This window comes from Jaculus jaculus, chromosome 1 (genome assembly GCF_020740685.1).
Source record: "Jaculus jaculus isolate mJacJac1 chromosome 1, mJacJac1.mat.Y.cur, whole genome shotgun sequence".
NCBI lineage: Eukaryota > Metazoa > Chordata > Mammalia > Rodentia > Dipodidae > Jaculus > Jaculus jaculus.
In genome coordinates this window covers 300,714,940-300,740,239 of record NC_059102.1, presented here as the reverse complement: position 1 = coordinate 300,740,239, position 25,300 = coordinate 300,714,940, and the positions used below count along the sequence as shown (strand labels likewise).

The following is a 25,300-nucleotide window of genomic DNA, read 5'->3' as shown; positions in this document are numbered from 1 at the left end:
GCCTTGTTCTCTGTCTGTCTCAGTGTATGCTGTCCATTAATCCCTGCCCAAGGCCTCTCAGAAGAAAGCCTTGGTGATACAGGGCATCTCAAAGAGATATTTACATTTTTAAAGCACAATCAATTTTCCAAAAGTCCTTTGGCATCCTTGGTCAACATATTTCTATCTTTAAAACCACCCACACATGTGCCTATAAACATGCATGTATGTATGTGTGTGTACACACATTTCCTCACTGGAGAACTAGCTGGAGCACCTCATTATGAAGATAGATAGGACGGTCCTCACTGCACTGGAGTTATGATGCAAGCACTACGGCAAGCTTTGGGCTGTCTTCCAGCAGGTTGTTTTTTTTTTTTTTTTAAATCCCTGTGCCCTTTTTCCATGATGACTACCCCTTCAGAAATCTCCCCATCCTCAGCCCTTGAAGTCAAGGTCTTTTGTGGCAACATAATTACATCCAATGTTCATCCTTGGAATTCCATATAATTTTCTTTACCTTAAACATCATTAAGTGCTGATATTACACAGGAGGAGTCTTTGAAATGGACTTGAATCAAACAGAAAGCAAAGCTAAACTAAAACCACTCACGACCATGATTGCTTCACAAACTAATGAGAGCGGGTAGGTAGCTCGTCAAAAATCATATAATGAATGTAAAGATAATCTAGTTCCTGGCTGAGCTGAACTGCTTGACTGACCACTCTAGAAGCCACAGTGACAAAGATAACTATTCCCAAGAGAGGAGGTTTGCCCTTGATTACAGATGCATGAATATTGTTTCCATACATAAGCTTGGCTTAATTTGTAGAAGTGAGGCACAGCAGTTCCTCATTTATGGCTTTACAAAGGCACTGAGGATTATCATTTCCTAGTTATAACTCTTTTCTCCTCTATCCAGTTTAAACTAAATGCCTGTATTCATGCAGGTGGCTTATCATGCCAGTTATTTATAAGGACACTGATTGAAGAATAAGTGACAGGCTTACATTTTGAGACTTTTTATCAGATATTTTTATGGAAAATTTTTTCAGCCAAATTTTTAGATAATAGAGCATTTTGTGTTATGTAAAATGTACTTTGTTTCCTTCAAAGGGATACACAGCACTAAACATCACCAAGGGTTACCAAAGCAATGATAACCAAGACCTATTGCCCAATATAGAGATCTGTAATAGTAAGATAGTCCATGTACTTCCATACCATAGACCCAACCCACTCTGAGGCTACTCTATAAACAGATAATGTGTTGGTTTACCAAAACCTATATTGTGAAACATTATATTCTATCTCTACAGAAAAAAAAAATCATTCATTTATTCCACTGATATTTATTAATAATAACTGTGTGAATACCTTGTCCAGTAAACAAAAAATCATCTAAAAACTTCCCTTCCCAGACACACACACCTGCTATTGCAGCACTCGCTTTCTTGTGAGATTCTGAAATACAAGTTCCTAGTATTTTAGAAAGAATCGGTAATTTTCTCGAGGCTTTGTGTTTCCATGTTCCTTCTATGAGGGATGCTGATGATAAAACTTCTGAGCTGGGCTAAGGAGAGGAGGAAGACTCTATTGACATGCCCTTTCCTGTGGGATAAGAGAAAGCCTGAGTGCTGAACTCTCCTGACCAGATGAAAAGGGAGAAAGACTTGATAGCAGCAGGCAGCTTTGAGATTCAGGCATTCAATAAACCTTCATGGAGAGAATGCTTTAAGATATGTCAATATACTAGTTGAGTATTTTCCCTTGTAGAAAATCTGACATTATTTCTGGTTTGTAAAAGCTACTCCCTTTCTACACATACTTCTAGAAACAGCAGTTTGGGTATGGTGATGTAGAAATAACTCCAATTTTCACTTAAGTATACAAGTTGATCCATCACCACAAATGGGAAGTTTACTTGTCATCATGATCAATGATCTTCATGGAGTTGGGTTTTATAGAGTGACGTCTATTACTATTGTTGAAATGTTTTCTGGACTCCTATGGCTCACATATTGGAAATCTAGTACTAGGATGACAGTACTGGGAGTTGATGTGGAACTTCTAAGTGGTGGGGTATAATTGGAAGTCCCTAGGTCAACTAGGGGTTTGCCTTTATAGAGGATTGTAAGACCTCAGTCTCTCTGCCTTCCTATCTGGTGATGTGATTTCCTCTACACAGGGAACTGTCATTGTCATCTGCCATCAACTGATAAAGTTGAGAGGGCTCTTACCAGAGATACGCTGATAAAGATGCCATGCCATTGGATCTCCACAACTGTGGGCTTTTCTGTAAGTGGTCTGCCATGGATATTTTGTTATAACAACAGAAAACTGACGAATACCTTGATGGTACCAAGACTCTTAATGTCAAGGTAACACAAGCTGTGAATGGCCTGAAGGCTGCTGCTGTGCTGCTCTTACCATGACTGAGATGTGGAGGATCCTCAGCTCCTCTTCTGCTGACTCGTGCTGGGGTTCTTCAGTCGGGTCTTGTCCAGGGAGGCTTGGGGCACCGTCTTGGTGATGGATGTGGAAAAGCAAAGTACCATTCTCCAGCCACTGCTGCCTCCAGCGTACCAGCGGGATGTCCTCTGTGTTCCCTGAGATCTCTAGAGGGTAAACATCAAAGGAGCAGGTCAGGCTTGAACTGGACCGATTTTTGATCTTTTACCTAGCCACTGGTATCAAATAGTTTTATTTTCAGGCAACAAAGGGTTTCAACTATAGTTAGGACAGACACTGCTGTTTACGAAACTCAAGAAAGGTAAAAAGATCATAAGAACAAGAGAATTATCCCCCATAGGTCTTTCTACCATAAATCCAGTTATCCAGGCTCTCACCCATTGAGAAAAATACTGAGGTGAAAATTTAAGTTCTTCGCCTAGTTCTATGATCAATAGCATCCTGTACATGGCACAGTTTGAATACCTGATAACCCCCTGAGGTAAATACAAGATTGTTTGCCTCTTGTAAATCTGGAAGTGTGAGTTCCCCAGCAATTACTCATAGATACACCAGCAAATCTACCAAGGAGAGAGTTAGTAATTACTGGGCAGAGAACTGCCATTTATGGAGAACTCCTAGGAGGCTATTGCAGAGCTACCAGGGCTGACAGGGTATTCCTAAAACCACCATCATTTCCTGCATAGTCCACTGAAGATGGCAGAGAACTCGGTATTATAGGGAAAGTGATACTTGAATTCCTTTTCACTTTTTTAATTTGGTTTTGCAAAGCAGATGTGGTGTGCATGAAGAGGATAGTATAAGTTGGGTCCTGATAACAGGTATGAACACTCACTTATTTTCTATGTGATCTAAACCAAACACTGACTATTACCAATCACAAAACAGCAAAATCCTGCTCTTCCCTATGCACTGAAGTCAGGGCTAAGGCAGTGTTGCAGAAACACCCTGTGTAAGTATCCCTCTTCTTTTTATTCCTAAAACATACCACAGTAGAGAAATCTGATTAACCTAGCTTTCCCCACACTTTGTTTAGCCCTCAGACCATTTTTTTTTCCTTTAACAAATATTACCTAAAAATGGAACTAGTATTCCACCAAATACACTTTAACAAATCTTGGCTTTATAAAATTTCCTTTTTTAAAGGCATGCTTCTTCTCTCAAAATTTATCACCTTTGGCTAGAAAAATATTTTATAGACATAAAAAAGATTTAATAGACACATTTAGAATATATTCTCATCAACTATCAAAACCATAAAGGGGAAAGCAATTTTAAATATTTATGGAGTTTATAACTCTCTTTCAGTCTTTGTGGGAGGAAAACACCAGGGTTATTTATTGATCAGGCCTCGCAATAGACAGGCACTGGGCCTATCATATCCACCAGGCACTGTGCTAGGCACTCGGGTACTTATTAAAGTTTTTTTGTTGTTGTTGTTGTTGTTTGTTTTGTTTTATTTTGATGTAGTTTTACTCTATCTCAGGCTAACCTGGAGTTCATTATGTGGTCTCAGGATAGCCTTGAGCTCACGGTGATCCTCCTACCTCTGCATCCCAAATGAAATTAGGCCTCCACACTTTTTCAAAGCAGCACACCTTGAAAAAATGTGTACGACAAATTTTTGTAGGAGTACAGAAGGAAGGAGTAGCTTTGGTAGAGCTTGCATGAGAAGAGTGAATTCAATGACCCTTCATAAGGCATCCTCTGCCTCAGAGAAGAGCAAAAGATGTTCAGAAATTGACAGGACAAGGACTAGAAGAAGGAAGGAGAGGCATATTAGCTGGCTCTCTATGTAGGTTTTAAGGTTCCCTTTGGGCCACGAGTCACTGGCTTGGCTCTGAGAGATACTGATATGATGGCTGGGTGCATCCCACCATTCTGCTCACCAAGGAGCAGAGTAAATTTGAGATTAGGAGGGAAAGTTACCAAGACACAGTAGTCAGTGTCCCTCCTCATGCTTAGCCCCTACCCCCCAATGCATAGCATTCTCTCGCTTTCTGGCACTGCAGTGTGACTGGCCAAAGATCCAGGAAGCTGTAAGAGGTAACAGGGACTGAGGTTGGGTCTTCTCCACTTCAGTCCTCATTGTCGGAAGGCACAGTTCCATGTTTTCAGTGCCATGGTGACATGGGCTTTTCACATCCATGTTTCCTCTAAGCTGCCTTTCCACATGTCTAGGTGAAGAAAAACCTTTGAGTGCACCTTCAAAGATGTGTATCCATAGACAGAGTGGCCACGCAAATCTTCAGTGTGGGCCCAGTCATCAAAAATCCATGCAGAGGGCTGGAGAGATGGCTTAGAAGTTAAGCGCTTGCCTGTGAAGCCTAAGGACCCTGGTTCAAGGCTCGGTTCCCCAGGTCCCACGTTAGCCAGATGCACAAGAGGGTGCACACGTCTCAAGTTCGTTTGCAGTGGCTGGAAGCCCTGGCTCGCCCATTCTCTCTCTCCCTCTATCTGTCTTTCTCTCTGTGTCTGTCACTCTCAAATAAATAAATAATGAACAAAAAAATATTTTTAAAAAAAGTCCATGCAGGCATTTGAGCATGCAATCCTTCCAACCACTCCTCATGCCTTCACATCAAAGCAGTAGGCTTCTGAGAAATACCCTTGCCCCCAGGCTAATGTTCAGTTATTCATTGCACTGGATCTAAAACTCTGTCTCTGCCATACCAGGGACATAAAAATCATAAACAGTCCAGTTCCCAATAGTGGCTTAATCAAATCCAGAACTGTTTGTGTACTATCTCCAAACCAGCCTGTGACTTATTCCACTCATGTCTGAGGACACTTAGCCATTTCTGTAGCTACTCAGGTGGATCCAGCACCTGTACCTTTAGATTACCTGGCAAGCTAGATTACTGTTTGTCAGGAGATCCTCATCAAGTAGGTTCAGCTCATTACCTTTGCTTTAACTATGCAAACAAAGACAAGGAAATATCTAGACCAAGCTCACCGTAGCCTGACACAGTAGAGAGTGAGGCTGGTGAAATAACTAGGTACACACTACCCCATGACATCAACAGATGGAACGACCTCAGAACCTATCCAGAGCCAGGAAGTCCCTGCAAGTCCACATGGTGTTTAAGGGACTTCTTTTAGTCTACAATATTTCAATCTTTTGTACAAAGTCTCAATATCCCATAACTCATTATACAATTAAGATACAATTAATACATGAGAAATTTACCCTTGCAAAATATATAATTCAGTGTGGCTTTCTGTACCCACCAACTTGTGCAACCATCACTACTATCAATTCCAACACATTTTCAGTGACTCACTAAGGAAGTCCATATCTGTGAGCAACTTAGTGTTCTGCTCCAGAGTGATAGGACTAGGGGTACCAAGGAAACAACCAAGTGGGGTTGCTGACAAGGTGCTTCCACTATCGCATAGTGGGTTAAGCTCACAGAGTCTCTGGCAACTGTCTGAATCCCTCTGTGGGTTATTCATGATCACTCCTATGATGACATCATGACTCTACCAAGACTAGGTCCATTGTAGAGGGCAAAGGTGAAGGAAATAGGTCATCATGTCTTGCCAAGGGCACTCATCTTTTTTTTTTATTTTCAAGATAATTACACAATGATAGCTTCATCCTTGGCTATTTTCCTCCCCTGTCAGATTCTAACATGAAATAGCGCAAACACTAAACCAGCACCTTACTTACTTATACTATATTTGTCTTGATCAGCTAATGAAAATCGACATGAGGCACAGTAAATGTCTTGCCAATTTCTTCACCAACAGGACTGAGGCCTGAGCTTGGGACATTAATGTAATCATGTTGGTCTGGATGTCAGCAGACAACCTTGAGAAGAAAAAAATGCAATGCAAACCAGCCCTGACACTCTGAGTAGCAAAATGAGGAGGTGACAGACTTGGTACACTACACTATAAGGTTACTAGAGTATGGACAGTGAGAGTCCTAGAGAACCTTTGCCACAATATATTGAATGAAATAAGCCAAAAGGATAATATATGATCATTTTTTAACACCACAAGGGCCATAACACCAATGCTATCATCACACTGTGGACCAAGGTTTACAGAAAGGTTAGGCTGCTCTGAGTGTTGCTATGTCTAGTTTTCCTCCCACAGACCTCACAACTCTCACTACCTTCCAAAATTCAAGAACCATCTGAAACATATAGAAAACAGGGTGACCATTACTCTTACTCTTATATACAACAAATATCATTGTATCCTATTGTGTTTGCCACATTTATTTGAAGTAGGGTCTCTCACTCTAGCCCAGGCTGACCTGGAATTCACTCTGTATTCTCTGGGTGGCCTTGAACTCACAGCAATCCTCCTATCTCTGCCTCCTGAGTGTTGGGATTAAAGGTGTGAGCCACCACGCCCAGCTAAAATTATTTTTATATCATTATTGTGCTACATAGCTCCTACTCTCAGGGATCTTTCAATCTAACAGGAAACTTCAGGAATGGCCTTAAGTAGTCTTAACAGTGCCAACAGTGCTGAGGGAGCAGGAGGGACTTGGCTGGGGAAACATGGATGGGAAGTAATGAAATAAGGGAAAGTGCTGGGGAGGCAACAGTATGTTCAAAGAACAGAAGGATAATGCATGTTTTCAGAACTGCAGGAGGTCTGGTTAAGCTGCGGGGTGGTGGGGATCTGGAGAAGAATAACAGATGACCTAGTCTAAAAGTTCAGATTAACGTCAACTGTAAAAGTCTTGAATGCCAGTTTAAGAAGTTCACAGCGAGGAAAAAGTTGCCCATGGCTCTATTAAATACAAGCATGAACTAAGCCACAGTTCAAAATGATCAGAAAGACTGAGAATGAGAGTCACAGTCCCACTGCTAGTCTGATTATACATTCTGCAGTAACTAAAATAGAGGCTCGGGAGGCCCAAGCCTGACCCGAGCAACCTTGAACACACAGCTCTGCTTTGAGCTTTCCCATCTTTCTGAGGAAGAAATGTATGCATAAACTTCACGACTCTAAGCTCCTGAAGGGGATGACAAGTTCCATGTCCCAAACAATATCAAACCTTCTCTCAAGCCTAACCTATACACCCTGGGTTGAAAGGATGCATTCAAGTCTTCAGGGCTGTGGAGATGGCTGAGTGGTGAAAGATACTTGTTTCCAAAGCCTGCTGGTCTGGGTTCCATTTCTCAACCACCCACCTAAAACAGGATAGTGTTTGCAGCAGTGAGCATCTGGTGAATTACACACACACACATGCAGAGGAACAAATATATATGTGTGCATATATATATATATATATATATATATATATATATATATATATATAGTAATCTTTGAAAAGCAAGACTTTTATCATGCTGATGCAAACGGGTGGTTTCGAAACCTTAGAAAATCTGGCTGTCAAGAACCGCAATGATGGGACACAGCAAAAGCCATAGAAGAGAAGAATTTGGGATGAGGGAAGGTAGAGAAGAATAGCTTTTAAGCACCTAAAGTCATTGTCCTAATGATAGCTTGTGGGCTGTGAGTTTGTAATCTGTTTTTGGGATTACTTTAGGATATGCATTTTTTTTAATTACTCTACTTGGCCTTGCAACATCCTCATGCCATGCACATACCCTTTTTCTTCTTTAGGCATACCCTCATGCTGAAAATCCCTGACATTAACTCTTTAGAACCTGCAGTCAGGATTAGGACTTCCTCCAAAGCATCTAATCCACCGTGCCCTCCTTCAATGGACTTGACAACTCACACTCAAATATGCGTTTTTTGTTTTTTTTTTTTTTTAAATTGAATTGAAGGAAACCCTCAAAGATCTTTCACTTGAGAGAATTGCTGTGTGGCTTAGGTCAGGTTGGTTATTTGAGGACCCCTTTTCCCTCTTGGCAAGTCAGAGCTCCAGCTGAATGTAGCTAAGTAGTACTAAAGTCGCTGTGGTTGATGAGGTCAAGTCAGGAAGAAGCATGACCATGCCAACGCTCAGACTCAGGCTGAAGGTGTTTGCTGAACTGACCCTGTGGTCTTTCAAGGTTGAGGGTGATACCCCCTGGTGGCCATGACTGACTATTCAAAGGCCTTACTTAAATTTTCAAACCTGCTATTTCTCTTAATATGCTTCTATACAAACCAAATCTAGTAAGTTTTCTGAGGGACTTCCTCCAGAACAAAATTATAAAAGAAGCAGATTCAATGAGTGGCCCATAAAAGACTATGATGCCGGGTTCTGGCCATTAGAGGATATGGATTATCTTTGAGTTGTCAGTTGCATTTGGTTATCTTTAATTTTGTGTGATGTTACAAGTAGTCTTATATCACTTGTAAAATAATTGCCAATGAAAGAGTACATCTCTAAAATTAGAATCTAATCATACCTCCACTTTATGCTAGCTCAGTGGCCATTATGAGTTTCCTTGTGTGATGACAATTAAGCTCAGAACTTTACTAGTGACAAGCAAACCATCTAGACCTAAGAATAGCAAATGGGTCTTGTCTGTCAGACAGTGACTATGCTAAAGGTTACTAATGACAGGACTATGATGGCAAGACTTCTTTCCTTTTGTTCTTTTCCCTTTCCTTTTCCACTCTCAAATTGCAGAGTTTGAAAGATATTGATGGCAGGTCTAGTTTCCCACATGGTTTCATTATGGTTGTCTGACTGAAACTATTAACAGTGGTATTAACTTTCAACACCTTTGTAAGAAAATAACCTGCTTAAGTCAGGGGTTAATAACAGCTGGGGATCACTAATTATCTTGCAAATCCTCACCCCGGTATCAAACGTGACACCAGTCTTTAATGTCTCTGGAACAGCAGCCTCTAAAGACCCCAACTTGTTTCATAAACATAATGACAGTAGCACATTAGTGTCCTGGCCATCTGTGAAGAAAGATGAGGGACAGACCAAAAGCAGACAAAGGAGAAGGAAGTAGAGAGAAAGGACAAAGCCAAGAAAAGTTAGGAAAAGAGACTTGCAAGAGAAATGATGGCCCTTGGGCTGAGTTGGCGGAGCTCCCACACCTCTCACTGCAGGGACCATCTGGTACAGAGTTCCAGAGTGGAACAATCGCATCCCAGAGAGAGCCATAGAAGACCAAGCACCTTGCTGGGCCTGAATTCAGCCAGCCGCGATGCCTGGAGCACTGATGGCCTGCCTGAAGTATGTGCTTATAAGGGCCTGGATAAGTGAACAACGAAATGAAAGATTGTAGAACCAGGAAATTCTTTGGTATAGATGTTCAGAGACCAACTAGGAATGGAATTCTCATTGTGATTCCTGTTTTCAGAGCTGCTTCTATCTATTAATTCCTTTGCTTCCTCCTGCAAGCAGGCTTGATCAATGGCCAAAGAACTATCTAGAGCAAAAATTTAACAAAGGAGCTTAAAATGTCAAACATCTCCTTCCCCAATAGAAGCATAGGAGGTTCCTTTCCCAGTAGGTAGAACCTCAACTCCATGGGCTTAGAAATACAAACTTCACTCAGGATCCGGTGAAAGACCATTGAATTCCAATTTCTTGTGCTTAGTAACATCAAACCCTGCCTGAAAGAAACAATACTTGCAGTCAACCATGGGCCGAAAGATGAAAAATGGAATGGTAGGGTGGAAAGAACATTGGGTAGGGGGCTTGAAGGAGATCTGCTCCAATCGCTGGAGCTCACTTTCATCCTCTTCAAGTGATGGGAGATAGTCTCCAAGAATTATTTCAATTCAGACTTTCTCAGCAATGTCACCAAATCAGGCATGACACTTGGAACTAGTCAGACCTCTCATCAGGAGCAGGCTGAGAGTACCTGCAAGCCAACTGGATCACAGTGTCTGCAGAGATTCTTTTCAAGCCAGACTTTGCTCTTGGCATTGGGATTGTTAGCTTTTCAGTCCAGCCTGTCAATTTTTAGAGTGAGGGTTGGCTGAAGTGACTACTGAAACTTCAGTTACAATCCCCAGTAAGGACACATCCACGTACAGATGCTTCCACCTGGTTTTTTGTACCTTACTAACCTTTGATCAGTTATGTTTATAGGCTATGGGAAGTCAAGATGAAATGTCACCTGAACTCTCTTGAATAACCCTACAAATATTCCTTGATGGTGTCATAATTTAAAAGTTGGAAATGTTAACTACCTTTGAAGCCACCCACCTACCCACTTCTTTTCCAGAGAAGCAAAAATGGAATAAAATGAATGAACACAGGGGGGAAGGCATGATAAAAGGAAGAAAATAGAGACCTGGATACTCTACAGAATGCCATTTCTGAGGACAGTTGGGGGTGGGAGCAGCAGGGAGCAGAAGGTAGCTTTTTAAATCAGCCAAGAAGCTTTCTATGGATGCTGCTGGAAGTAGGTCACTCTACACTGCTCTGTGCTGGCATGAATAGCAATTGAGCAACCACGGGAGCATTCTATTTACCTAGCTATGGAGACGAAAACATTCCTATGGGGGGAAGATGCAGCCAAAAGGTTCTGACACAACCAGAGAGATGGGGAGGCTTTCAAACAGCTTGTGATTTCATCCAAAAGGGTTTGCTTGTTCCTACCAGTGTTTCTCTGGATCTTTTCAAACCTCGGCAAAGAGTTTATCCACATGATACTCATTAAAGTCTCATTTGAAAAGGGGAAGAAAGCCCAAAGCTCTTTGAAAAGGAATGGGTTATCAGAGGTACAGATTCACTAGTAAAAGTATTTTTTTTTTTTACATACATCTAGTTCAATTCTCCACTGCTACCCAGATGACCTTTGTAAATTGAGATAACAGCAGATGTTTAACAAGATCTGACATCAAGTAAAATGTGCAATAATATTTAAAGTCCATGATGTTAAAATATGTATTTATAGATCATTTCATACATTGAAGTGAGAATAACTCATTTTGAAGCCTGAGATTTCACTATTGAGATTCTGATTTGAGCTTTGTGGGCCCTTGGGAGTCACTTCCCTGCTGTGTGGCATTGGAAACAATACAGACAAGTGGGCCTTCAAATCCAGAACCCTCATTGTTAGGTAATTATAATGGAACTCCCTACTAGACCCACTGAGAGCTCTATGGATTCAAGTCCCTACTCTGATACTCCAGGTCTTTCAGTGATAGAGGGTCAACTAGCTGCTATCATTCTCTGATCCTGAACTATGTCTAGGTTGTGTGGCTCTGTGATAGAAAATAGAGTTGATAAGGACAGAGCACCGGTTGTCAATGATGCACAAAAAGTGAACAGTATTGGGAACATGTCTTGGTGGTTAAAGATGCTTGCTTGCAAAGCCTACCACCCCAGGTTCAATTCCCCAGTATCCATGTAAAGCCAGATGCACAAAGTGGCATGTGAATCTGGAGTTCATTTACATTAGCAAGACAACATGGCACTCTTACTCTCCCCCACATACACAAATGAACAAATAAAATATTTTTGAGTGGCTGGAGAGGTAGCTTACTAGTAAAGGTGCTTGCTTGAGAAGCCGAAGGACCCAGGTTCAATTCTTCAGGTCCCACATAAGCCAGATGCACATGGTGACACATGCATCTGGAGTTCATTTATAGTGGCTAGAGGCCCTGGTGCACCCATTCTCTCTCTCTCTCTCTCTCTCTCTCTCTCTCTCTCTCTTTCTGTTACTTTTTTTCTCTTTCTCTCCCTCTCTCTAATAAACAAAATAAAAACGTTAAAAACATGTTTGGAAAAGGTGAATGGTCTATTGCTTGTAAACTGGCCTGATTCATTTTAATTTCAAGTTAGTTCTCCTTAAATTATATTTCTATATGGCTTATCTGTGATTCAACTCAATAAGAGATGATGCACCTATTGTGTGCTGGTCCTGGTGAGAAGCTCTTTGAATATTCATAAGCTATCTTAATTTTCACCTAACCTTTATTTGAGAGATAGGACTAATGTATTACAGATAAAGAACTTGTATTTCAAAAAAATCAATCTACTTGATCACGCAGTAAATACTAGAGTGGGGAAGGAGAGGAAGGGAATGCTAGGTCTCCTAATTTTAAGGCCTTTTTGGTACAGCAACTCGCAATTTCAGGACACTATATGCAATTGCTTAGCATAGTTTCCAACACAAAGTGAACCACAATAAGCACCAACATCGCTGTCATCACTATCAATATTGTTGTCATTATTAGTGTCATTCACAAAAATAGTAAAGTTGAGCAATAATCTTTGACAGAATTAAGCAAATGATACATTTAAATGGCTACAGCTGCTTCAGAGACTTTGCAAGTCCAGAAACTGTAAGTCCGGGAATCAGCTCAGTTCCAGCTACATAACCTGGGCCAGGTCGCAATTGTACATTTCAGGAAGTGCTCATTAGCATATTGAACACTCTTTTATGTCTAACAAAACTCCACTTATACTACCATTGCTTTCAAATCCAGTCATAAGGTTTTCACATACAGATGCCTTGTTATATGTGCCCAGTGAGGCCAGAAATAGCAAACTGCCTGCTGGGCACTCAGACAGACTCCTGAATTAAAGTGGGTATGCTCTTGCAGATGTGGGGTGGTGATGGTGAGCAAGGGCACAGGAAAGAACAAATGGACACCATATAAAACTAAGATCTCAGCTGGAAAGATTTCTTAGTGGTTAAGGTGCTTGCTTATGAAGCCAAAGGACCTGGGTTTGATTCCCCAGGACCCACGTAAGCCACATGCACATGGCGACACATGTATCTGGTGTTTCTTTGTAGGGACTGGAGGCCCTGGTGTGCCCCTTCTCTCTCTTTCTCTCTCTCTCTTTCTATCACTCCCTTCCTATCTCTCTCTGTGATAAATAAATAAAAATTAAATATTAAATAAATAAAAGCTTACTTAACTTTCATGGAATCCAAAAACTCACTCTGCAGAATAGCCAGAGATCTCATAAATGCTCAGATTATTTTTACTCCAGGGAAAGCTTCCATTCTCATCTTCTCCCGGGAAATGAAACTTTCTATCTCATTCCCCCAGCCACGTGAGCTTCCACCACTGACAGTGGGCACAGTCTTCGGGCATGCGCACAATGAGGAGGGCATTCGTGTCTCTAGGCTCTCCTCTCCTTACCATTTTCTTATAAATGAAGTGGTGCATGAATGACCCCTACAGCCTCTTCTCACCCTAACTTCTCCCGTTTCACTTTGTTTTGGCTTGTGTGCTTCTGTGTGTGTGTGTGTGTGTGTGTGTGTGTGTGTGTGTGTGTGTGTGTATGTGTGGTATACCCATGTGATCACCTGGGGCTATCGGCATCTGCCTGCTGTGGCTGGAGGCACAAGGCTGGGTGTCTTGCTCCATCATCTTTCACAAGTTCTTGTTTGAGACAGTCTCTTTGTTTTTCTTTGGTTTACTTTTTAAAAATTTATTAGAGACACAGAAAGGGAGAGAAAGCACGTGCAAGACAGAATGGGTGCTCCAGGGCCTCTAGCCAGTGCGGATGTATTGCAGACACATATGACACCTTATGTATCTGGCTTACATGGGGCCTGGAGGATTGAACGTGGGTCCTTAGGCTTCGCAGGCAGGCAGCACCTTAACCACTAAGCCATCTCTCCAGCCCAGTCTCTCAAGTATGCCACAATTCATTACTTTTCATGAGCCCTAGTGATTCTTTGGTTTCTGCTCCCCTTTGTGTGATTGAGGTTAAAGATACACATGGCCAAATACAGCTGGTCATGTGGGTTCCGGAGATTCAAACTTGGGTTTGTTTTTCTGTCGGGCCTCCCTAGGCCCTTAAACTTTCACATGAAGCACACAACCACGGAGCCATCATTGCAGCCCTAGGTTTACTGTTTTATCTTCCCCTGATTAGCAGTTGCCATCTTAGACTAGATGAACCCCAGTTATCCTCCTGTCCTCACCTCCCCTATACTGGGGTAACAAGTGTGTACAGCCATGCCTGGCTTTTTACTTGGCGCTGAGCTTTGAACCCCTGTCTTCATGTTTGCTCAGCAAGTGCTCTTTACCCACTGAGCCATCTCTCCAGGACCATCTCTATCTTTTGACTGTACTCTAGCTTGGGAAATGAGTATCATATGAATAATTCTGGCTAAGTAGAGCCATATTTCCTCCCATTTGCCATAAATTCACCTTACTTGGGTTTTATAAAATGAACTTTGAATTCTAGTAGTTGACTATTTGGAGGACACGTTCACAAATACTTTGAATAGTAAACATGGGTCACATTATTCTCTTCATCTTTGTCATTCATATCCCTTTTATCATTACTTTGCTATTTAATCTAGTACAGGTTAGGGTTGTTTTTTACTTTCTATTTTATTTTTTAGTTTTATTTATTTGAGAGAGAGAGAAAGAGGCAGGGAGAGAGAGAGAGAGAAAAAAAATGGGCCACCAGGGCCTCCAGCTACTGAAAACAAACTCTAGACACAAGTGCCACCTTGTACATCTGGCTTGCACACGTCTTGTGGAATCAAACCTGGGGCCCTTTGGCTTGGCAGGCAAGTACCTCAACTGCTAAGCCACCTCTCCAGCCTGAGGTTAGGTTTTGTTTTTGTTTTTAATTCTACCTTCAACCAGCCATGCTACTTCCTAATAGTCACTATAGCCCCCTTTCTACACACTTTCTCTGGGTTCATTAAATGCAGTCTGTGGAGTGGAGCAACACAGTATTGCAGAAAAAAGTAGTGTAATATTGGGAAAGCAGAGTCTGAGACAAGGCCCCTATACCTAATACTTCTGAGATCCTTATGCCTCAGTTTCTCTATTGTCTAAATAAATGACAGTAATAAAAACATCTACCTCATAGAGAATAACTTATTTTATTCCTGGTAGAAAAAGATCAATAAGTTCTTACCGCATATGCAGTATGCAAATGTTTATTTCCCACATTCTTCATACTGGCATTTCCACCCATTTTTATTTTTTAACCAAGACAGTGTATTGGTTTGATGTTTTCAGAGATGATTTGAATTAAATTTAGATTAATTATCTAAACCAATGACAGTATAACTTTTTTCTGCTTTATAGCTATAGCTAGAGTTTTCATCTGTGTTATTTGAAAGGAAATAACATGAAAAATCATGTAAAATCATCTTTCTACTTTCTGCTCTACCTTGTGATGTTTCTGATCATCTTATAATCTGTCTCCATTAAATTGATGTTTTATTATATAAAGTTTAGTCCAGTTAAATAATTAATAAGGATATGTACTCATATTGTTTTAAAAACTGCAGCCCCTTGACCAATAAAGGCAGTGCTGTGTTGATTGGTCTTCATTGTCAGCTTGACTAGATTTGGAATCATCTGGGAAACACTCCTGTGGCATGGGACTTCAGAGAGGTATAACCGATGCATGAAGGCCCATCCTGAATGCTGGTGGTACCATCCATGGACTGGATCCCAAACTGAATAACAAGGGAAAAGAGGAAAGCAGAAGAGCATAGTATCCATCCCTCTCTCTTTCCCCCAGTGTGGCTGTAATGTGACCAGCTGTCTCATGTTCCTACTCCCATGGCTTCACTGACACAACGGACCGTATCCTGATACCAAAATATAACATAATAAGTGTTAACTCAATATTTAACAAAACTACATTTTTAAAGGTAGAACTTGTCACAAGTTTTTTCAAAACCTAACTAGACCCCCCACAATCAGTATGTGTGTTATAACTTACAGCGTACTGATCATTCAGACCAGATTTCCCCTTACAGATAACCCACTGATACCACATCCTCTACCGCCTTGTGCCTGCCCTCTTACACTTATGCTCATCTCAATTAGTGTCAAAGCACTGGCACATTTCATCGAGCATCGTCAGTTAATGGTCTTGCCATAAGCACTGGGGCAGATCTCCTACAAACAGGATCACCCTCTGTTTGGGGATAAACTATTTACCTCCCACCCACTTCTTCTCTGAAGCTCTTCAGGATTCATGAGTGTATTTTATGCAACACTAGTAATTTAACTATTCATATTTTATAGATTGATTTAGGGTATTCCTAGAACTAATGATTACTTGTTACACTACTTCAATTTCAGGAGGTAACACGCTTGTTTAAATTTCATGAGTTCTTCAACAGAAGCAGAGAAAATTTATTCCATCAGTTCCATTTCTCATTTTCACTTCCTAGAACAATGGAAGAATTTTGTATTGTCTAACTGACATCATTTCCCTTTATCATATGGGGATTTCTTATACTCCTGGTGATGACAAACATTTTAGTCAATTAATTTCTACAAAATGTCCATTGTTACATATATAGTCATTTAATAACTTAATAGATTTTTGTAAGTCCTTAATCATTTAAAAACTGAAAATTAAAAGGTTCCATTTATCTAAAACATGACCTAGGTAGTTTTCTCAAGACTTCCTCAATCGTTTAAGAAAAAAAATCACCCCATTTTGCATTATCTTTGGTTTTACTTCGAGTTAATAGGATAGTTTCTGCTATAAAGATTGTTTCCTTTGTCTGGCCTTTTCTTAAGTGATAAAAAAAACAAACAAACACAGAAACCCTCACCTTTCCACCCTTCTCACAGAAGCAACCCAGAAAGCTTACAGAGCCTCAGCTAGGCAGGGAGACAAATGGAAGGCCAGACCCTGCAGGAGGGGACGGAGGAAAGATGCTTCCCAGCCAAGGTTTCTGAGACTGTGTCACAGATGATAAAACTAAGATGAAGGGACTTTTAAAAGAAGCTGGCTCTGCCTCTTTAATTACCTTGTCTACAAAGAGAGCCTGCCATCCGTGCTGGAGACTGGAGCTGCTCAAGAGATTGATTCGAGTAAGACTCCCCCCCCAACCCCACACCCAGTCTAGATTGCTTTAGTTTTACTGGAATTGAAACAGGCCATAAACCTATCAGTGACTCAAGAAAATTGAAGCAATTAAGTCTGCAGGGGCGCATATTTGTCATATTAATGATGGATCTGTGTTAATACAGTCACAGAAGGGTTTTGCATGGCATGTTCCCTTAAACTGAGGGTGAAGCTACCTAGAGGCAGGGCTGTGACTCCATAAGGCTGACATCAGGGATCCTCCACCCCCCACACCATCCGTGGGGACAATCCTCTGGAATGACAAAGCAACTCTCCTCCATTGCAGCCTTCTCTGAGGGAGCTCTCCCACTGTGGCTCCAGTTCCAATCAAATTATCTCATAGGCGCTCAATCTGACTCAGTCAGGTGAAGACAGTGCTAGATAAAAATACCAGCCGATGTGGGAGTAAACTTTGTGGGCATGTTTTGCATCCCAGTTTAAATATCAACCCTTCTATCTCAAAGTGGCTTGCCTTGAACATGTTGTTTCAGTCCACTGAGGATTACAGTATCTCCTTTACATCATTGTTTTGAGGAGGAAATGAAGTAATAAATGGAGAGCTCTGAATATAGCATCAAGTAGTTATGGCCATGTCAATGATTTCTCTTTTGCCAACCTTGAAAAAAACAATAGTTCCTAGAACTTAATTTCCAGTCATTCCTCACAGGCTGCCAAATGACTTCAGATTAAAGAATGGTGTTAGCAAAGTTTATGAAAAAATGGGGAGGCCCTTGCTCTGATGTGTCCATCTTGGTGTGTGTCCATTGTTCTTCTAGCAGGGGCTACCCTCTTCGTTGATAGCCAGTTCTTGCTAAGCCCTTCACTGGCCTCTGTGATGTGGGTGCCTCATTCAAGGGCAGACCAACTACAGAGTGTGAGGCGACCCACAGCCTGGCTCAGCACAGAAGGATGAGCTAATCAGATTCTCACTCTGAGGAATCTGACTCAGGGAAGACGGAACAAATCTGGCATAGGTCAGCAGAAGCAGAGCTCCGAGAGATGCACAGGAAAAGCACAGATGGGGAGCCTGGGCCATGAGAGCCACTTTCAAGCTGGAGAGATGAGGAAATAGAAACACATGAGTAAGCAAAAGGGCTGAGGTAGAGAAACACAGGGCACGTATGCAAGCACTTGGCAAGATGGCAGGGAAAGAAGACAGAGGTGAGGAAAGAGAGGAACACACAGACCCGGGACAACCCAAGAGCATCCCACAGCGTGCTGTGGAGCCCTTGCTGCTCTGAATCCCCTGCCTGGAGACCTGGTAAGCACTTAGCTACTATGTGTTCATCTCCATGTGTCTGCCATCGACACATGCACCCTGGCAATTCCCACCAGCAAGAAATTTAAATGAGTTTTGCAGTCCTGCATAAGGGCCTCCTCATTGAGTTGTGGACACTCTTCAAAAGATGTAGGGTGCTCTGAGAATTCTTGTCTCTCACCCCCTTACTCAATGACCTTGATCATGATATCTAACAGACTGAGCCCAGGACTCCTCTGAGTTTTCTGAGTTTATGGAGAAGTCTTTGATTCCCAATACAGCAGTTAAATACATGCTACTATATATGACAGATGTCATTAAAAATGTTGATTCAGAGCTGGAGAGATGGCTTAGCGGTTAAGTGCTTGCCTGTGAAGCCTAAGGACCCCAGTTCGAGGCTCGATTCCCCAGGACCCACGTTAGTCAGATGCACAAGGGGGCACAGGCATCTGGAGTTCGTTTGCAGTGGCTGGAAGCCCTGGCGCGCCCATTCTCTCTCTATCTGTCTCTTTCTCCCTCTCTCTCTGTCACTCTCAAATAAGTAAATAAAAATGAACAAAAAAATATTTTAAAAAATGTTGATTCAGATAATGAGAAAGCAAACTGGGTTCCATATCGCTTCAATGTTCTCTGAAATCTAAGCATGTCTTCTGATGTCTCTATTTTTTTTCCATCTGCAAAATGGGAATCATGTTACTAAGAACAGTATCAAATCAAAATATGCTGTATTTGTGAGGTCATACATACACACAGGCAGGCAATGATGCTGGAAAAGTAATATGTTCCTGCCTATGATAAAAGATTTTCCTTTGCCAATCCACATAACTTAACAGTCAGCAATAATGAGAAAGGAAACAAAAAAGCACTGCAAATGACAGCTAAAATCAGAATTTGATAAAATATCCTACTTCTAAAGGGATACTGTCATGTAAAAAAATCAATTTGAGTACAAAAAATGGACTTGTTTATTAGTTTTGCTCCTAATGCCACCAAATGGACCTCAATCTGAAATGGCTTTTGAAATCAAATTTGCTGTTCTCCAATTTTGTAACTTACTCTTTATGCTAATTTGTCTGCACCTGCAGGGACAAAGAAACTGGCAGCAATGAACATGAGATCCAGGAAGAAAAAGCAACACAGAGATTCAGGAAATGAAACCAGGACTAAATCACATTAGGTGTATAAAGGTTGGACTTTTTATAAAACAGGGAAAGAGTGGACGGAATGTTGAGAATGTTCTGAATATAGAAGAGATAGACTCTTAGTGAGAAAGTGTTGTCCCAAGTTCCAGGAAAAAGGTAAAAGTTATGTGGGGCAATTGGTAAGACTAGATGCCAGGACAAGATAGGTGTCTCTTGGCCTTCACATTGCTTCAGTGTGAGTGCTATTAAAAAAAAAAACAAAAAAAACTCTTAGGGCTCTATTTCCAAAGCAGTACCATAATTTTCAGGAAAAGACTCAGTACACATTTTTCTGATTGGTTTTCCTTGTCTGTGTCACCCATTTTCTCCCTTCTCAACTCTTTCTGTCACATGAGGAATGATCTCAGGGTATCTGAGATCCCCAAGTCATCACGAAACCTCAGGATATACAGACCACAAGGAATTCACAGATACTTTTATCACTTTAAAGATGTACAATCCACCAGGCATGGTGGCACACACCTTTAATCCCAGCACTTGGGAGGCAGAGGTAGGAGGATCACCAGTAGCTTGAGGCCATCCTGAGGCCACATGAAACCCTACCTCAGAAAACAAAAACCAAACAAAAAAGAGTGTTCAATCCTTCAACAGCTTACATTTCTGACCAGCATTAAAAATATAACAAGTGCCTAAAGAGAAATATTTCCCTCAAGTTTGTGTAGGACATAAGCTCCGAAGAAATCCAGAGGAAGAATTTCTCGGTCAGGTGTCTTTCCAGTATAAAGCCTCACAAAATTGAGAAAAAAAAAATGATATTCTAGAATGCTTCTATTTTGAATATTTTTCTCTATTACTTTCTCTGATATATTTAATTTTAGATACTCTTCATTGTATTTTTCTGTCAGAAATTAAGGTTTGTCAACCATCAGTAACTGTTGAGATGCAGTGAAATGTTGTGAATGCTATGTGTCCAATGCTCAAGCAAAAATATCAATTTTCACCTTGGAGTTATTAGATTTAGAAAAAAAATCAATTTGGCACATCAAATGTTCAACCAAGACACTTCTGCATAATTCTTTCCTTGAAATCTTGTCCTTAATGTCTTTCCTATTACCTACGCCAGTAAGATATGTGTTTAAAATAACATAAAATCTGAATCAAACATTTGCCAAACTGTTTCATCTTTATTAGGAAAATTTCTGTTTCCATTAGACCAATACCTGTTTATTGTATATTTTGGGCTGGAGAGATTGCTTAGTGGTTACAGCTCTTGCCTGCAAAGCCGAAGGACCCAACTTGGATTCCCTAAAATCTACTAAGCTAGATGCACAAGGTGGCATATGCGTCTGGAGTTCATGTGCAGTGGCTGGAGGCCCTGGCATGCCCATTCTCTGTGTGTGTCTCTTTCTTGCTCTCTTTCTCCCCTTCTTTCTTTCTGTCTCTTTCAACTAAATAAATAAATTTTAAAAATTAGACTAGCAATACTTTGTAGTTAGTGAGATCCCAAAATGTATTTTTGTAGCAAATGATAAAAGACATAACTGTTTCATTAATTCATGAGAAAAGTCTGCATCCCGTGTTTGTTAATAGGAAGAAATGGAAAATAAGAGGTTAAATGATGTTCTGAAAATCATTCCATGCAACAAGAACCAAGTTAGAGTTCACAGATTCTTTCTCTCCAGTCCAAGTCACAGAGGAATGTCTTTTAGTGAAACTTCTTGAGATTTTATGTTCTTATTTCTATTCTGTTTCCCTAGGGAGGAAGTTTAGTGGAGGGGAAAGAGAATGGGCTGTGGAATCCGATAGACGTGGTTAGACTCTCAACTCCGATGTTTGCTAGTCCTGTGATCCTAATCTGGGAAGATCAGGAATGTCGTCTGTAAAATGCAGATAATGGCACACACTTCTGAAGGATGCATGCGAATGAAATGAGAACATGTATGGAGCATGTAGCAAACAGCAAATACATGTATGTATTCTTTGTTGCTTTTTTTTTTCCTTGGGTTGAGCTAAAAGACAGAGATGATAAAATCTACATACTGGGCTGGAGAGATGGCTTAGTGGTTAAGTGCTTGCCTGTGAAGCCTAAGGACCCCAGGTTGAGGCTCCATTCCCCAGGACCCACGTTATCCAGATGCACAAGGGGGCGCATGTGTCTGGAGTTCATGTGCAGTGGCTGGAAGCCCTGGCGTGCCCATTCTCTCTCTCTCTGTATCTGTCTTTCTCTCTGTGTCTGTTCCTCTCAAATAAATAAATAAATAAGTGAACAAAAGAATTTTTTTAAAAATCTACATACTGGGATCCAGTCTCCTTTCATTTATTTCTAATCTGCTTATGAATCCTAACATTTCAACTTAGTAATGTAACAAATTGTGTAAAGGAAATTCACTGAATATATTCCTTTAAATACTAAGGCCTTTCAGTGGGCAGCATAGAGTATGGATAAGGTGATCCAGAATAAAGAAAAGAAGACCAAATATCTCACTGGATCACTCCTCTGCTCATCTGGTCACTCTTACTGAGTCCTACTTCGTGTGAGGGTAAGTGGGGTTATTCTGATGTGGTATGGCTGACATATGGAAGGCATTCTGGCCACTCTTAGCTAAGATCCGGAGCCATGTATGAATGGCAAATCCTCTCTAGGGTCCTTGGTAGGCAGTGTGAAGATGGAACATTTGTTGGAAGCCATGTAACAAAAGATACCATGTGTCATGTTAGATTTTGACTTTAGTACCTAGACAAAGGGATGAGAAAGAGGTGACAGGAGTTTTGCTTTCAAAAAGAAAAAAAAAAAATGTCAGGCTAAGAATGCTTAACAGGAGCCAGGAGTGGTGACACACACCTTTAATCCCAGCACTCAAGAGCAAGAGGCAGAGGTAGGAGGATTACCATGAGTTTGAGGCCACCCTGAGGCTACAGAGTTATTTCTAGGTTTTCCTGGGCTACAGGGAGACCCTACCTCCAAAAAAAAAAAAAAAAAAAAAAAAATAGAATGACAAAGTTAGCCTATATCAAGGAATAGAGGAAAGGGAGAGGGAATGTAAGGACAATGAGCTGGCTTCCTATGAGGCTATGGAATCAGATGGTATGAGGATAAGCCTTAATAAGGCAGGGCATATTTTATGCCCTTCACACACCAAGAAAGCAAGGCTAGAGTACTTTTGTTTTAAATGTTTGGTTTATTTATTTGCAAGTGAGAGAGAAAGAAGAAAAACAAAGAGGCAGATGAAGAAAGAAAGAGTGCACCAGGTCATCCAGCCACTGCAAACAGACTCCAGATGCATGTACCACTTTATGCATCTGGCTTGTGTGGGTACTGGGAAACTGAACCTGTGACCTTAGGGTTCTCAGGCAATTGCCTTAACCACTAAGCAATCTCTCCAGTCCAGCTGTTTTGAGTGAGGAAATGGAGGTTTGGATACATGTTGACTTTGAATTGCACATTGGACCTCCAGGTGGGCAATATCCCATAGACAGCAATGGACCCGTCAGAAGTGCATTGCAAGACTCATCCAGAGATGTGTACAAGTTATACAAATTAAAGTCTTAAGCCTGGATGAGTTCACCTACAAGTGTGCAGTACATAAAAATCAGGTAATATCTGGGACAACACAATGTTTTAGGAAAAGGCTTTTCTGGCCTTCATTTTCTCCTTTGATTAAATGAGAGGGATGCACTCTGTTTTCTTGGAGGTTCCATTCACCTATAATGTCTCATTCCATGCTTTTTCATTTGGTTTGAGCTTTCACTCTAACAGCAGCTCTTTTCTTTCTTCCACCTTTGTTATTTTCAGAAAAGGCAGTTTGAAGCTTAAGCTCTTCTGAAGTGGCCCCTTGATCTTTCTGTCATAAGGACACGTACACAGAGTACAGCAGGGAAACTTCACAGACAAGAGAAGACAAGGGAGAATGAGGGCAGGTCTCTGAGCCAAGATGTGCCCTTTCTCGTACCTTCAAAGAAGTCACAGTAGCTAGGACTTCCCCTCCCACTCCTCAGTTGTTCAGGGGAAATGGTATTCATACAAACCAAAATAATAACACCAGGGCCTTGCATTAAATACCCTTGGTTAGGGCCTTGCGTTAAATACTTCTGGATTCCCTTCAATACTCTCCCTCCCAATCCTGCAGGGATATTGACTGCTAGAGTGTGTCTCAGGTATGGACCCCTCATTAGTTGCTAGTAGACTTAGAACTTATTAGGACCATAAAATTTTCCTTGGACACATCCCTATTTATCATTTTTTTCAAGTATTCTTCTTATCAATGTGGGATATTTCCACTTTTCTACATACCCCCTGCAATAAGGCACATGTAGATAATCTCTGGGGAAAATACATCTAAATTCCTATTAAATCCTAGATAAAGGGGAAGAAATTCAATTTATTTTTTGTATACTTCCCATTTCTCATTAGCCTTGACTTTTTAAGCCCTTGGGTTATGGGCCAGTGCTTATTTTCATGGCTGCGTTACTAGATTTTATTACATTTGTACCGAGAGGCAAGATAGTCTCATTTTATATCTGGAGAAATAGGTTTAGTGACCTGGTGACAGCAACTGGCCATGGATCAGTATATTTTCCTTATTATGCCAGTCTCAGGCCATATGTTTTTGGTTGTCTGGGCAGAGTGTAAAATGTACTGCTTATCACATACAAATTCAACCCCAACAATCTACTGCCCTCTTTCTAGAATCAAGTAATATTGGGAGGTGACACAGGCCTCACGATTTTCTACAAATTTTATTAGGGAATCTGTAAGCCTGAAAACATCATTTTTTTTTTTTCTGTACCAAATCAGGTCATGTACTATTAAGGGGAAAAAAGGCTTTATTTCAACCTTAAAAATAAAAATGTTGATCTTTAGGTGTTGAAAGTTAAGAAGTCAGAAGTGAAAGAACTTGCAATCACTGGAGTATCCTTGGTATAAACTGAAGAGGCATTAGGACTTTAACCCATACAATGAAATACTTTCCCACCTTTATGAATATAGCAAGAAACAGAGGGATCTTTTCTTCTTATTTTTGTTTACTTTTTTTGTATTTAATAAATAAATTAAACAGTGGTATTTAATAAACTCTATCCCATACCTTGTATTATCAACCCAGCCTCATAAGTGGACAACCAGTCCCAGTGGTGGACCTAGGCTCAGGGTGCCAATATTGTAGATCAAATATAGAACTGCTAGAAAGTCCTGTGTTACCAGACTAGACTCTTGCATAAGCAATTCTGCCATCTGACAACTTACAGAGTCTAGAGGTCTATAGGCATATATGTACTGCCCTCTCTTCTGAAGTGTTTTCTACAGTATGTTTATATGAATTTACAAAGATCATTTTCTTTTATTTAGAGTTTATGCTCTCTTGTTATCATTTAAATTCATTCCTTTGGGTATTTCCTTCTCTGAAGATGGAGAGTTCTTGTTTGACAAACCTTATCATATACCTATAAGTACATGGCCAGTTAACTCTGGAGTCCCATGTGCCTGTTATTCCAGACATGAAACTTCCCAGTCCCCAGAGTGGGGGGCTTAAATTCTCATGGCCACACTTCAGAAACTTCTACACAGTAAAATGCCTTGGTGATGGCACAGTTTTCATTTGCCATGAAAGAAAGGCCACACTAAGCAAAGATAAACAAAATGTCTGGTTATGCCTCAGCATAATCACAGCCCCAATTTGTACCACTCTAAACAGAGCCTGCTAAGTGAGCTCTAAGGTTTTAGGAAACTCCTTAGTCACCAAAATGTTCAAGAGTGG

The 25,300-nt window shown here is 40.8% G+C and overlaps 1 protein-coding gene across 3 annotated transcripts in view; it reads right to left on the bottom strand.

Moving 5' to 3' along the window:
- The window catches only part of Astn1 (astrotactin 1), a 339,793-nt gene that overhangs the window by 213,343 nt on the left and 101,150 nt on the right, over positions 1-25,300 (bottom strand). For all 3 annotated transcript variants that reach the window (XM_045159035.1, XM_004658763.2, XM_004658764.2), the window contains exon 2: positions 2,411-2,598. In XM_045159035.1, coding sequence (XP_045014970.1) covers positions 2,411-2,598 — 188 coding nt within the window. The remainder of the gene's footprint in view (positions 1-2,410; positions 2,599-25,300) is intronic.